This window comes from Phyllobates terribilis, unplaced genomic scaffold (assembly GCF_046119375.1).
Source record: "Phyllobates terribilis strain yellow unplaced genomic scaffold, ASM4611937v1 Scaffold_12__6_contigs__length_324123572, whole genome shotgun sequence".
NCBI lineage: Eukaryota > Metazoa > Chordata > Amphibia > Anura > Dendrobatidae > Phyllobates > Phyllobates terribilis.
Genome location: NW_027362772.1, coordinates 26,116,364 through 26,132,011, shown reverse-complemented (window position 1 = coordinate 26,132,011; position 15,648 = coordinate 26,116,364). Strand labels below are relative to the sequence as shown.

Here is a 15,648-nt window from a genome sequence, read left to right as displayed (position 1 = left end):
TGATACATGTTAGACTGGTCAGGGTTCCATCACCAATCAATAGTATGGGTGATTCCGATCTTCTGTCCCTCACGTGGATCAGTTTCATAGGTTTTTAATTTTTTAATGGAGCAGCAGTGGTTTTGTAGCTGGGAAGGTCAAGAACCATCTGAACATTAAAAACTAAAATAATTAAACAAAAAACTTCTGAAAAAAAGTGAAATTTCTACTAGGCATGGTCACACCACTTATGAAGGCTTTACATACCATAGTGGTTGTCCATGAACTTTCAATGTAGCAAGTGGAGTAGTCAAAAATAGGTTGGCCCTATCTCTCCTTTTCATGATCCAGAAATGGTTTATCCTTAGAACAACCATAAGAAAAGGGTCAAAAGATCCCTTCTCTTCTCTAAGAGATGGGCCATCTTGGATGAACAGCATGATGGCTTCAACTGCCATCACTAAGTAGGCGCCTTGTCCTAAATCCCAAGCAGTTAATTCTATTGTCCATTTCTGATCATTTCTTCCCTACACAGAAAGTCCAAAATTCATTGTTAACACATATACAGCAAAGTACGTACCTTTTGGATCATTTTACCTCCACCGCACAGATCTCTCCTGACTGTTGAAGAAGGTATATTAGTGAATGTTACATGGTGGTTCATGATTTTAGTTAAAAAAACACACGGTGACTCACGTTATTAGTTAATAGTGTATGCTTTATCAGATTTGTCATAGAACAAGGTAGACCCAAATATATTCAAAAACTTGTGGTTTTATTCCAACATTCAATATCAACTATGGGGTCACCTGAATTACTATATTAGTTGGTCCATTTATATCCCATATCAGGATTGGTGTATGGTTATGTTTTATATGTGAATAGTTTTCAAAAGTTTCAAAAAGTTATAAAAAAAAAAAGCATTTGGCCCATAGCTAAGAAGTCTAGGCACCTCAATGCCTTGAAAGCCTATATGGGTCCAGAATTCAAACCAGATCTGGGACCCTATCATCCAGGTTATCAGTGAGGGCTCAGATCTTCTTAAGGAGTTCCAGCATTGGCTAGAGTCTAAGTTCTGGGGCTGGACTTTTTCACCCAGGGGCGTAGCTACTGAGGTATTCACATTTTTCCTCTGCCTTCACCTCTAACCGTCACAGCAGTCATATGTGCCCAACAGGGCATCTTGCTCATGGAATTGGTGATGATTCCGCTCTTGGAATCCCATTTATTTTACCTTCATCATGGAAATGGCAAGGGCTCCACACTTAGACCCCATTTATTTTATCTACTATCTGACCTAACTGACTCGGGAACACCTGGAAAACATGGAGAACCAAGTTTTCAAACCATCTACAATGTAGGATGCAACTGAAAAAAGTTACGGGTATCACTATTCTCCCTGACTATCCCATTCTTCATTAAATTGAGCAGTGGTCTATCAAGTTTACATCAAAATGGGCAGATAAGGGGCAATTTTTAAAAGTGTCCCATGATTGGGGATGCAAATGTTGTGAGGTATGATATTACTTTGCCCATAATATGGTACAAAATATTTATCTCCAAAAATCTATTTTACTCAATAATAATAAAAAAAAAAAATAGAGAATTTTATCTTACCTCTATTTTTCCTAATTTTTTCTTGGACCCATCTCCACTGTATGACGGGGAGGTCTCTGTCTGGATAAAGCTGGAGCTTTCTGTTACGCTCTTCCTATGGCACAAAGTCAAGTATGGTAAATTTATATTAAAGTTGTAGCTAAATTATAAAAATGATGCGGAAATCTCCCAACTTGAAGGGGGCAACGTTCAGGAAAACGGTTCTCCCTTCCATCTAGAGATTGCAGGAGGTCTCAGCGTACAGAAACCCAACAATAAAAATGTTTAAAATATGACATATTTAATCTCCATTTTTAAGCTTCTGGGCTCCAAATCAAAATCTATAAGAGAGCCCTTCACCTACCATGTGTCAATATCAATACTGGTGGTCACTATAGGTAGCAGAGGGGCTGTTGGGCTCCATTAGGCGGCAGGGTTTGGATTTGATTACTTGTTTTGAATCCCCAATAGCTACACCCCTGAGTGGTGATTTAAATCCAGAGTACCCCAGCAATGGATCATTATATATCATCGCACCATATTAATTTCCCAAGGATTCCACCTTTTGACATTTCATATCCATACACATTGTAGTATGTAAGATTCCGAAATGTTTGGAAAAAAAGGAGACCTCCCAGACTTCTGGAAAAGTTGTCAAGTCTTTTCCACGAAGAACTTCTCAACTGATTTTTTAGCTGTGATGCCGAGTCCCAACATCCTGATCCATGCTCAGGAGATGGCAACTGGGTGTGGCTTGAAGGAGTTTGGTCAGTGAAAAGAGGGCTTGTCTATACAATTTTTCGATACAATTTTCTTAAAAATTGACTGCAAATGCTTGGAATTTGTCATGTGTGATGTAAACATTGCCCCCCTAGATGAGGCTCTATTCCATGGGTATGTGTTACATCTCTGTAATATATGATATTCTCTTAAACAAGCGACTATAACTATATTCTAGTATCTGGTTCACACACAAGAAATGTTCCTTACTTTTCTCTGGTTTTAATCATGTAGCCACCGACAGCTACAAGGATGACGAAAACCACCACAGCTCCAACGGGACCAACCTTGGCCCAAATTAAGTTATCTACGAAGAAAGAAGAGAAAGGTATCAATGAGTAAAATATAGAATTGAACTTTAAATATATATATGTGTATATATATTGTAGGAAAGCAGGTGGTTAAGTCCTGGATGGGAGGTATGTGATACCGAGGTGGGTAGCCTAGGTGATGTTACTCTCGGAGATGAGGTTCCAGCAACAGTAGGTTGCTGAGAAGTTTTTAATGAGACTGGATTTTGGGTCCGGGTTTCAGGGGCAACTAGAAGAGCTTGGGTGGGAATGGTCACTCCCATATCTCCAGTACAGGCTTTTCAGGTGCTTTTTATGGCAACTGAGCAGACTCAGAGCTGTCTGTGTGTGGATGGAGAAAAGGATCTTATTGCGCTAGTCAGTGGGAGATAGGATGGACTTTATTCTAAAAGGCTGAGCCTGTACCTGCTATATGAACTGTTTTGTTTATTTTGTCACACCTTTATTTCAAGAACAGGCTGTTGTCATTTGTGAACTGTGATATTTTACGGACTTTTAATAAACCAATCACTATTTGGACACAAGAACTGGATCCCTGTGTGTACTCTACCAGCTGCCAAAGTGAGAATCTTTACAGTTGGTGGAGAATGCAGGCACTCGGAGGAGTGCCTCAAAGTGTCTCTGGGTACCATTTAATGTAATCTAAGACCACCAATATATACTGATGTTCTCTGGCGGGGTTTACCAGGGGTCCCAACAAATCCATGGCTATGCGTTCGAATGGAACCTCAATAATTGGCAATGGAACTAAGAGACTGCAGAAGTGGGCCACCGGGGAGGTCAACTGGCATGTGGGACAAGACCGACAGGCCAGTATAACCTCTGGAGGATCCGCTCCTTAGTGTTGTCAACTCCCAGATGCCCATCCAACTCATGAGAATGAGCCATATCTAACAACTTGTGTCTGTAGGGCCCTGGCACAAGTAATTCCTCTTCTTCATAGCCAGCCAGTACAGAAAATGGAAATTCATTGGTCACATCCTGTGATGGGTGTCTTTTAGCCGCAGTCTAGTTGTCTACCGAGCAGCCACACGCTACCGCTTTCATCCAGGACATACAGTCTGTACAAAGCAATCACCTGTATTCCATGGGATTTCACTGCTGAGATTGGAACTCAGGATCTCTCACTTAAAAGAATGGTGCTTTAAACAACTAAGCCACAGCAACAGCACCAGTGGCAACAGCAGCAGTAGCAGCAGGTGACGCTCCTAACCGAGACGTCAGAGCCAGGGAAGCTGTAACTTCCCCAAATCAAGGTGACGGTACACAGATGAGGAGGATGGTAAGAGAGGCGTGGCAGAAAATCCCTCTGGGTGATGATGATGATGTAGTAGAGCAACTTTTTGGATGACATTGTCATATTCAGCCGGGCTAGAGGGTGTCATGGGGAGGAAACACCCAATAATCTACTTGAGTCAAAAGCTTTCCCCATGTGATAAGAACTATCCCATTGTGGAAAAAGAGTGTTTGGCTATCAAATAGTCATTGGACGGTCTAAGGTACTACTTGTGAGCCGGAAATTTAAGATACTATCCGGCCATGCCCCACTAAGAAGGATGAGGGACAAAAATGGGAACAATGTCCGGCTAACTATCACGGGTGTATCAAGTGTGACAGACAGTCGCTCTGGATACGGCTGTAGAAGGTCACTGCGCTTGGCATTGCAGACGCCTTCTTGATCCTCTCATTTCTGTAGTGTAGTGATATGCTTCTCCCTTTAGGACCCAGCAGCGACCTACACCTTCTGCTGCTAATTGACACACCCTTGCTTGGTAGTTAAATACTCTCAGTGTCTCCAGAGAGTCACCGGTGATAGTTCTATGTTCCTCTTTCCATGACTGGAGTACTAGTAGTAGCTGGTTTCTTCTTGGACTTCCCTTGGAGGACAGTTGGCGTTATCTCTCTGGTGTCTTCTCAAGCTAAGGGTGTCCCCTTTGTTTGTTTACCTTGTTGTCTTTAGTTACAGTGGAGCCTGACTAGTCTTCACCAGTCCCCTCCCTATCTAGGGCTTAGCTTTGGTGACATTCAGGGATTAGGTTTCCTGCTCAGCGATAGGTGCTGAACCTATATATGGACGATAGGGTAGTCAGGGTGATATCAGATCTGCCTAGGGGTCTTCACTCCCCTCTTTCCCTAGTTGTTGGTCTCCCTTCCCCCTCTCCCCTTCATTGTACACTTGTTCGTTCCCTCACCTTGCGTGACACTAATTCAGTGATTCTTGTCTTTGCAAGATTTTAAGTTTCATGAAGAACATAGACCCGGAAATCTACAAGGAAACGCTAGCATGCTATCAAGGGTTCACTGTTCGATGGTAGAAGGTGACCAGCTCCCCAGCTTTGGGTAGAGGGAGTATGTTGGAAAGCAGGTTGTAAAGTTCTTGATTGGAGGTGTGTGTCACAGAGGAAGCTAGCCTTCATGATGTAAGTCCTGGAGATGAGGTTCCAGCAACAGTAGGTTGCTGAGAAAGTTTTGAATGGGGCCGGATTTTGGGTCCGGGTTTTAGGAGTGAATAGAAGAGCTTGGGTGGGAATAGTCACTCCCATATCCCCAGCCCAGGCTTTCCAGGTGCTCTTTAAGGCAGTGGAGCAGACTCAGAGCTGTTTGTGTGTGGGAGGCAAAAAGGACCTTGTTGTGCTAGTCAGTCTAGCAGTGGGAGAGAGAGTGGATTTTATTCTAATCGGGTGAGCCCGTGTCTGCTATGTGAACTGTTTTGTTTATTTTGTCACACCTTTGTGCCGAGAAAAAGCTGTTTTCATTTGTAAATTGTGATTGTTTATGGACTTTTAATAAACCGCTCACTGGTTGGACACAAGACCTAGATCCCTGTGTGTACTCTATCAGCCTGCCAAAGAGCGTGAATCTCTACAGTATATACATATTATATATTTATGGCTGCTTCCCTCTGTAATCCTATGTATGTAATCTGAATAATCATGCTACACAGCTGTTTGGCAGGAGCATCACTTTGCAGGAAAAAATAACAATAAGCCATCACTTTATGGGATGAGAAAACCTCTTTAGGGGAGGTAATGACTAGTGTTGAGCGAGCACTAAAATGCTCGGGTGCTCAAAGCTCGGGCCGAGCTCGCCGTGATATTCGGGTGCTCGACCCGAGCAACGAGCCCAATGTTAGTATATGGGAGACCCGAGCATTTTTGCGGCGGCACCCCCGGCAGTCTTTTCAGAGGTATTAAGCCACTTTTAAGGGCTCACAATAAAACGTTCAAAAACTAAACAGAAACTGCTTTCCTGTGAAATAAGTTAAGGTAGTTCCTTTCCAGGGTAAAGACTTGTGTATAAGGTAAAATAAATAACCAAAAAAAAAATACTCCTCCACACCTTTGGCTATGTTCACAAGTAGCATTTTTTATGCATTTTTGCACTTTTGTATTGCTTTCAACCATGACAAATGCATTCACCGGGAAATGTCATTTTAACATTTTACAACCTTATCAGGCCATGTGCTGTGTGACACATGCATACAGTGCTGAAAAGACATGGGAACAGCATGGGGAAGACCCCTGGAAGCATCTCTGACACCCAGGTCACTGCCTAAAAGTGTGCCCATCAGAAGTCATCCTTGCCGCATCAGAAGATGCAGACTTGCAACTATCCCCGTGCAAATCCTTGTCCCAGGGCAGTGTTCAATTGTACCTCCCCCATTCCTTGCAACGCAAGCGCAAATATGCAGCCAACCACCCACCCACCTGCAGGCTGCAATACTATACTGCTAGCTTGCACTTGAAATGGGGCCTTTTAGTTTGGAGGAGGCCGAAGCTGGCCACTACCTCATGGCTGCTTCGGCAGCGAGGTATCCATACTAAGTCCCCAGCCGCCTGGCGGCCGGGTGTCCACGCTCGGTCCCCAGCCGCCAGGGGGCGGCCGGGTGTCCATACTCGGTCCCCAGCCACCCCGCGGCCGGGTGTCCACACGCGGTCCCCAGCCGCCTGGGGGCGGCCGGATGTCCATAAACGGTCCCCAGCCGCCCCTATTTCTCCTGTCAACTTCCCACATACTTTTCTTAGCCTGGCCTGCTTTAGGGCAGCATTGGACGAGCCCACCAGAGAACCAGACTCCTCTGGTGGGCCCTGGCTTCTCCATCAGGCGAGTTGAGAGTGCCAAGGTGAGGAGCATGATGATGATGATAGAAGTTAGCATCTGCTTTGTTTTCTTGGAATGCAAGCGTGTTATCCATACTCAGTCCCCAGCCGCCCCTATTTGTCCCGGTGTGCCTTATGCATAAGATTAAGCGCGCATACCAAAATATTACCTGTGCCGTCCCCAGTGCATTTAGTGGGAAGGACAGCCTATTCCGCTGTAGTGTGTGCATGCCAAACCCCTGTTCATGGTACATGCGAAGATGCCTCCCACCCTGCACCTGCAAGGACCATTCACATCAATATCAGGCCAGTCAACCAGATATGTCTTGTAGGATATGTTTCTGTAACAAAAGGAGCGGTTCGGCTACACAGTTATAGGGCATACAGTGAGTGCAATGCCTACCAAAAATTTCGAGGCACTCCAATGCCCCTTGGAAATGACATGGAGGTCAGAGGGCCTTAACTAAACCTTTTTTTCCATTTATAGCAACTGGGTCTCCTGTGCACTGTTGGCCTAAGCAGTGAATGGAAGGCTTTCCAAAAATTATGAGGAACTGCAATGCCCCTTACAAGAGCCATGCAGTACAGCATATTACAAACATAAGTCCCATTATTGGGGAGTGGGTCTCCCATAGTATTTGCTTATGCCTTCCAAGCAAAAGCTTCCAAAAATTTGGACGGAGCAACTTGCAATGCCCCTTACAAGAGCCATGCAGTACAGCATATTACAAACATAAGTCCCATTATTGGGAAGTGGGTCTCCCACAGTCTTTGCTTATGCCTTCCAAGCAAAAGCTGACAAAAATAAGGACGGAGGAACTTTCAATAATGGCAACACGGACCACGGTCACCCTGGTGGTATAGTGGTGGTGGAGGCTGAGGATAAGGAGAAGAACATAAAACAGCCGAAATGAGGAAGCGTATACCCATGTGTGGGTGTGAAGCAGTGCATGTGATTACACCTCCCGAAATAACACAGTGGATTTGACTTTATGCTACTCTGCTGTCATTTGGTGGTGATGAGAAGTCTGGCCCAATCCAGCCCTTGTTCATTTTGATAAGGGTCAGCTTGTCAGCATTGTCAGTTGACAGGCGAGTGCGCTTATCAGTTGTAATTCCCCCAGCGGCACTAAAAACACGCTCCGATAACACGCTCTCGCATGTACGCCTTGGTTGGGCAATGAACTGTGACCTCTGCCGCTAGCGTGTTCAGATGGGAATTTTTTTAACAGTTCTGCAGCAAGGGTCTTTTGGTACTGCCCCATTTTTGTAGACCTCTCCACCTCAGGAATAAGAGAGTGAAAGTTCTCCTTGTAGCGGGGATCTAAAAGTGTCACCAACATTTTGACAACACGAGGGTCACGGTTAAGACAGCGTAACATAAAGTCAGCCATGTGTGCCAGACTGGTAACGGGCAAGACTTCCGTGTCCTCACCAAGATGACGACTGACCATGCTCTCCTCCTCCTCCTCCTCCTCCCCCCTGTCCTCAGGCCACCCATGCTGAACCGACGGTATGACAGTTGTACAGGTACTACCATCTACAGCGCATGATACAAGCTCCTGTTCTTCCTCCTCCTCCTCCTCTCCCTCATTGTCCCCCAATGCATGTTGGGATGAGATGAGGCTGGGCTGTGTGTAATAGACCTCTACGGCTTCTTGATCCATCTCATCATACTCTGGCTGCAATGCCTCCTCTTTAATTCTCTGCAGAGAGCGTTGCAAAAGACAGACAAGTGGAATGCTGGCGCTAATGATGGCGTCATCGCCACTCACCATCTTGGTGGACTCCTCAAAGATGGTACATATGTCAGACATCCAGGTCCACTCCTGAGGTCTTAAGTGTGGAGTCTGACCTGAATATCGATGACCTTGTTGCAGCTGGTACTCCACAACTGCTCTCTTCTGCTCACAAATCCTTTGCAACATGTGGAGGGTAGAGTTCCAACGTGTGGGGACATCACACACCAGTCGGTGCGACGGAAGCCACAAACGCTGCTGCAACACAGCAAGGGCAGCGGAAGGTGTAGCCGACTTGCGAAAATGAGCTGACAGGCAGCATACTTTGACGAGCAGATCTGGCAACTCGGGGTACGATTTAAGAAACCGCTGAACCACGAGGTTAAGCACATGAGCCAGGCATGGTACGTGTGTGATCTCGCCTCGCCTCAGAGCCGCCACCAGGCTACGGCCATTGTCACACACGACCATGCCTGGATGTAGGTTCAGCGGTGTCAGCCACAGATCTGCCTGCTCTTTCACTGCTGTCCACAACTCACAAGCAGTGTGAGGTTTCTCACCTAAGCTTATGAGTTTCAGCACAGCCTGTTGCCGCTTGGCGGAGGCAGTACTGCAGTGCTTCCAGCTTGTAACTGATGTGGTGATATCTGAGATGGTGGCTGAACATGAGGAGGAGGAGGAGGATGATGCGCAGGAGCTGTACACTGTGGGGGCAACTCTGACTGACATAGGGCCCGCAATCCTCGGTGTGGGGAGGATGTGTTCCGTCCCAAGGTCCGACTGGGTCCCAGCTTCCACTATGTTTACTCAATGTGCCATCAGGGAGATGTACCGTCCCTGGCCACAAGCACTTGTCCACGTGTCCGTTGTCAGGTGGACTCTCCCAGTAACTGTGTTGTTGAGGGCACGGCAGATGTTTTGGGACATGAGCTTGTGTAGTGCGGGGATGGCACACCGGGCAAAATAGTGTCGGCTGGGGACCGAGTACCGAGGGACGGCCACCGCCATAAGGTTGCGGAAGGATTCCGTCTCCACCAGTCTAAAAGGCAGCATTTCCAACGCAAGCAGTCGTGAAATGTACGAATTTAGGACTGTGGCCTGTGGGGTGTTGGCTGTGAATTTCCGCTTTCGTTCAAAGATCTGGGATATGGACAATTTAACGCCGCGGTGGGACGTGGACGTGGACGTTGATGCTGTTTCTTGAGAAACTGCCAGAACAAGTGAAGACTGAGAGGAGGGGGCATCTTTGCATGCAGTATGGACAGGGGATTGCCTTGCACACACAACAGGGGGTTCTATTGCACGCACAACAGCGGAAGAAGCAGTGGTGACACCCGCTGACACTGGTCGTGGACCCTGGGGTTCACCCCACAAAGTCGGGTGCTTTGCTGCCATGTGCCTGATCTTGCTGGTGGTGGTCAGGCTGATAGTTTTGTCACCCCTGCTGATGCTGGCATGGCAGGTGGTACAAATGGCCTTTTTGGGGTTATCAGCAGAGTCTTTAAAAAAATTCCAGACTCTGGAAGACCTACCAGTTGTACTGGCAACGTCCCTCGTGTTGGTGTTACGGGGAACTGTTGCCTGCCTTCTGTGTGCGGCCACCACACTGCTTCTTCCTGCCTGTTGGGGTACTCTGCCTCCCTCACCCTGTGTGCTGCTGGCCTCGCTCTGCATGTCTTCCTGCCACGTTGGGTCAGTTACTAGATCATCCACCACCTCCTCCTCTTCCACTTGCGCACCACGATCCTCCTCCTCACTTCCTGCCAATTGTGTCTCGTCATCGTCCACCTCTTGTGACAAATTGCCAGCGTCAATTTCCTGTGGCCGTGGCTGTTCAAATATTTGGACATCACTACATGGGATCTCCCCTTCTACCACTTCAAGCGGAGCAGGCGAGGGGCACAAATCTGGAAATGGACCAGTGAACAGCTCTTCAGAGTGTCCAAGTGTGGGATCAGTTGCTGTCTGACGACACTCGGCATGGTGGGAGGAAGGAGCATCAGGGTGAGGAGGAGTATGCGGTCGAGACTCACGGCTACTAAGAGTCGATCGTGTGGAAGACAGACCGGAGGTGGTGGTGCCCAGGTAACTGGAAGTATTATCTGCTATCCAATTAATAACCTGTTCACACTGATCAGTTCGCAATACTGGTGTTGTTCTGTGCTTCCCTAGTAATACGGTCAAGAAGTGGGAGCGAGAAGATGTGGCTGTTGGTTGTGGCACATTTTCACCTTGGCCACTGCCCAGTCCTCTGCATGCACCATCACCAGAACGTCCAGTTCCACATCCCTTGCCACGCGCCTTGCCCATTGTAAATGAAGTAAAATAGCTTACACTCGCACTATCAATGGAAAAAGGGTAATAAAAAGTAGATTAGAACCGTGGAAGAGGAAAACCACAGTTCTATTTCTCTGGCCTACACCCGACTCTTTTAAACAATCTGAACAATCAGGGAGAAACTATTACTGTTTTTCTTTACGGAAAAAATACCAAAAGCTAAATAATAGAGATTTTTTACTGTGGAATGGCAAAACCACAGTTATTGTTTACTGGGGTATACCAGACAATTTTAAATAGATATATTTGCGGCTGAACAGTGAGCGACACACTCAAACTGTTTTTTTTTAGTTAAAAATGGCCCAAAAGTGGATAATACAGAGTTTGAACCATGGAACTGCAAAACCACACTTCTATTTCTTGGGCCTACACCAGACTATTTTCAACAGATATATTTGTGTCTGAACAATCAGAAGACACTATTACTGTTTTTCTTTGCAGCAAAAAATGGCAAAAGCAGAATAATACAGAGATTTGACCCGTGGAACTGCAAAACCACACTTCTATTTCTTGGGCCTACACCAGACTATTTTCAACAGATATATTTGTGTCTAAACAATCAGGAGACACTATTACTGTTTTTCTTTACGGCAAAAAATGCCAAAAGCAGGATAATACAGAGATTTGACCCGTGGAACTGCAAAACCACACTTCTATTTCTCGGGCCTATACCAGTCTATTTTCAACAGATATATTTGTGTCTGAAAAATCAGGGAGACAATATTAGTTGTTTTTTTATGGCAAAAAATGCCAAAAGAAGGATAATAGAGATTTTTTTACCATGGAACAGCAAAACCACAGTTATAATTTACTGGTGTATACTAGACTTTTTTAAATACATATATTTGCGGCTGAACAGTGAGCGACACACTCAAACTGTATTTTTTTTAGATACAAATGGCCTAAAAGTGGATAATACAGAGGTTTGAACCGTGGAACTGCAAAATCAGTTATATTTCTCTGGCCTACACCAGACTATTTTCAACACATATACTGTATTTGTGTCTGAAAAGTCAGAGACACACTTTTTTTTTGTGGGGGGGTGTAGGGGGGACACCAAAAGGTTAATAAGACGGGTATTTATACAGTGTGAAGGAGGAAAAAAAAAAGAGGATTTAGATGAAAAAAAAAGGATTTTTCCTGGCCCCCGAGACCTCGAGCTAAGTCCAGAAATTTCAGCAACAGGAGCATACAGGACTGTAATGCAGCGTTTGCTGGTACAACCACTGCGTCTCCCATACAGCCTGCCTGCCTGATATCTGGGATAGATATTAGTCCTGAGAAGGACTGTTTGATCTGGCAGCCTACACTATCTATTTCGCAGTATATATCTCTCCCTAGCTCAGCAGCACTCTCCCTACACTGTCTGATCCCAGCCGTCTGTGTCCAAGATTGCGGCGCCCGGTTTTAAATACTCGAGGTGACGCTGTGCGGCCAGCCAATCACTGTAATGCTCACAACCAACATGGCTGCGGCATTACAGTGACTGGCTGCAATCCCTGCATGTTCATTGGCTCTGTAAAGAGCGCCAAACATGCAGGGCGGAGACCCGAGCTCCCGCCCGAGTAACCCGGAAATGCTCGGTGCTCGCCGAACATCCCGAGTAGCGTGATGCTCGGGCGAGTACCGTACAGTGTCGAGCATGTTCACTCAACACTAGTAATGACCAATGGCTGGATTATGTGTTTGCCTAAACTTCTGTCCTCTACTATGAAATAGATTAATGTCAGATTCCTCATTGGAAAATGATTTAAAGAGTAACTAAACTTGCATTTTTTTTAAATATTTTGTCCAGCATGGAAAGTTATGAACCTTTGCAATCACTTTATTAGGGAATTTGTCTTCATTCCCATAAAAAGAAGAATTGCATGCAAGTGGCTTCCAAACTCCAGCTTTTCCCTAAATTATTTTCGTTCCTTCGGCTGCATTGATATCAGAAAGCACCCATTTGAAGTACAGATGATGGCAGTGACACAATCACTGCCATTGTCTGTACTCTAAATGAGTACACTCTGGCATGAATACAGCTGAAGGCAAGGAAATAAACTGAAGAAAAGACAAGATATGGAAGCTACTTTCATGTAATTATTTTTTTGCAGGATTTAGGACAAATTCTCTAATAAAAGTGATTTGAAAAGTTTCAGAACTTTCCATGTTGGACAAAATTGATTTAAAAAAAGTTTTGTTACTCCTTAAGTGTTGGAAGCTATTGTAATGCTATCAGGCTCCATCCGCTCTGTGGGGCAAGAGTAGGGCACAGCTTTGGTGGGTACATTGCCCTATCATCCAACTCCATCCACCACTCACTGCTTCATGTGGACATGTCTACCTGAGGACATGACTTACTTGTGTCCTGGAAGAAAAGCTCATGAACTTTCTTTCCATACAAGTTGCTTGCGGAGCACAGAACAACGTCCGGAAGCTTGGTCTCTTTATGCAGGGTCAGGATGCTGCTCACCATGTAGCCATTCCTCTGAGAGTGCACATACTCCGCGTTGAGCTCACTGACCGTGAAGTTCTTCTCTGGGATCTCAAACATGATGTACGGATCTGGGTTGGACTTCACCGTGCACATACACTGGACGTTGTCCTTGGTCACCGTGCACTTGGATTCAGGCAAAACTAATGGCGAGACTGGAAAGATAGAAGCATCATGAGGAATTATGAAATTAGAAGGAACGTTGGAGTTACCAGAGTGAATATAGATCATTTGATACCCCGCCATGTGCCTGGCCACAGTGACACCACCACCTACATATAAATAGGCAACAAATATCAAAAGTCATCTACAAAATAGGGAGGAATCAATTGATATTAGTTGAGTTTTATGCTTAATGATCAAATTAAAAAAAACTGAGCTTATTGAATAGTAATGATTTTATTACAAAAATTCACCTTTAAAGGGAAAGTTTCACAAAGTCAAAAGAGCCCAGTTTTTACTTTTTTTATTATTCCCACTGATCCCCTGAATATTCAGTTTTTTTCTTTTTTGAAATCCAACATACGGTTCCCAAGATATGAGTCTTTTTGTTTGCTATTACTTGTATGATTTTCAAAGGGGCGTGGCTCACAGGATCCTCTAGGGCGTGTCTTGAGGCTGCTCCGCGTTATTACCATATAAGTCACGCCCCCAAGGTAAGAGCACAAAAATCTCTGCATAAAAAGGCCTATATCTCTGGAACGGAATGGAGGATTTAGAAAAAGAAAAAAAACAGATTACTCAGGTGAGCGGCGGGAATAAAATAAGACCAAAACTGGACACTTTCAATCTAGTAACAGGTTCCCTTTAAACCTTTACAGCCCTGGCTATTAATTTTTTTTTTTTCGCTTTGGTTCTTTCTATTTTAACAAATTTTGTTTTTGTCATCATTTTTTCAGACACATCTTTTTTTTCATCTATTGAGCTGTATGTTTTGTTTTTTTGCTGTAGTTTTTATTGCTTTCATTTTGGGGCGCAAAAACTTGTTTGTTTTTTATTTTTTGGGTGGAGTCAAGATGACCAATAAAAAATAGCAATTCAGCTCAGGACCCAACATGTGACAAATACGCCCAACGCGTGTCAGGAGAGAAGTCATAAGTATCTACTCTATATTCATCTTGTGCTTACATAGTAGTGATCTCAAGGTGAGCTTGTGCTCATACATTGCAGCCAATCTGAACATGCCGAGCTGCAGTAAAAATCAATGATGGGGGGATAGAGCAGCGAACCGAGCCTCTGATGAGACAGGAGGTGGGTTTTAGACTACCGCAGACCCCAACAAACAATGTATTCCCAAAAATACCTGATTTTGTCTATTACTTGTGCGATACTCACATACAACAGTGAGGTTGAAGGAGCTGTTGCTGTGGCCATACTGGTTTTCCGCCAGGCACCAGTACTCCCCATCATGTTCATGGGACACAGATGGAATTTCCAGGACCAGTTCGTTCTGGAAGATGACCGAGTTAAGAACCTGCTTGTCTTTGACGATGGTCATGATGGGATCTGGGTTTCCTTGTGTGTTACACATAATGGTGACTGTCTCTCCTTCTACCACTAACAGGGAGGCGTTCACTGAGGGTTTCCATGGAGGATCTGGAAGATATCAGGTATGACTTGTTATTTCAGTTCCATCCAACCCATGAGGATATGTGGCTGAAAATTCAGTAAACTTGCCACACCATGCCACAAACTGATCCTATCATAATAGCTGGCATCAGTATTTGGCATTTCACCGCCATCATCAATATAATCATCATTATTCATTATTATCATTCACTATTATTACTATTCTAATTATCATTCTCATTATTATGAACATTCGTATTACTATTATCAAAGCTATTATCATCAATATTACTATTATTATTCATTATTATCATCATTACTATAGTTCATTGTTATCATTATTGTTTTTAACATAATTATTACCAGTGTTCTTAAAATTATTATTATTTTATCTTAACTTGTAATATTATTGCTGTTATCATAATTATTTGTAATATTTTTATTAACATTATCATTATGATTATTACTTGCACTGATGTTAGTTTAAGTATTACTGTTGTATTGTTAATATTATTATTTTTTATCATAATTTATATGTAATTGCTATTAGTAGTATTATTGGCAGTATTATCCTTATTAATACCATTATGATTATTGTTAAATTATTGTTAATAAAATTACCACTATTATTGGCTTCATTATTATTCATTCATTATTCCTGTTATAATTATTATTGGTAGTATTATTATCATTATTAATATTTGTATTAGTAAAATTTTAATAATTATTATTCTTCAACATTGTGAAGTTTCCCACAG

At 44.0% G+C, this 15,648-nt stretch overlaps 1 protein-coding gene across 7 annotated transcripts in view; it reads right to left on the bottom strand.

Annotated features, from left to right (window-relative positions):
• Positions 1 to 15,648, bottom strand: part of LOC141171973 (myelin-associated glycoprotein-like) — a 193,585-nt gene that overhangs the window by 10,130 nt on the left and 167,807 nt on the right. For 4 of the 7 annotated variants that reach the window (XR_012252401.1, XM_073655717.1, XM_073655716.1 and 1 more), the window contains exons 7-10: positions 14,657 to 14,917; positions 13,189 to 13,476; positions 2,566 to 2,662; positions 1,597 to 1,690 (exon numbers count right to left, since the gene is read on the bottom strand). Coding sequence is in view for 6 of the 7 variants with exons in the window: in XM_073655717.1 (XP_073511818.1) it covers positions 1,597 to 1,690; positions 2,566 to 2,662; positions 13,189 to 13,476; positions 14,657 to 14,917 (740 nt within the window). In the remaining variant the exon portion in view is untranslated. Of the gene's footprint in view, positions 1 to 559; positions 601 to 1,596; positions 1,691 to 2,565; positions 2,663 to 13,188; positions 13,477 to 14,656; positions 14,918 to 15,648 lie in introns of those variants that run through there. The other 3 variants (XM_073655720.1, XM_073655722.1, XM_073655721.1) reach the window with 3 other exon arrangements.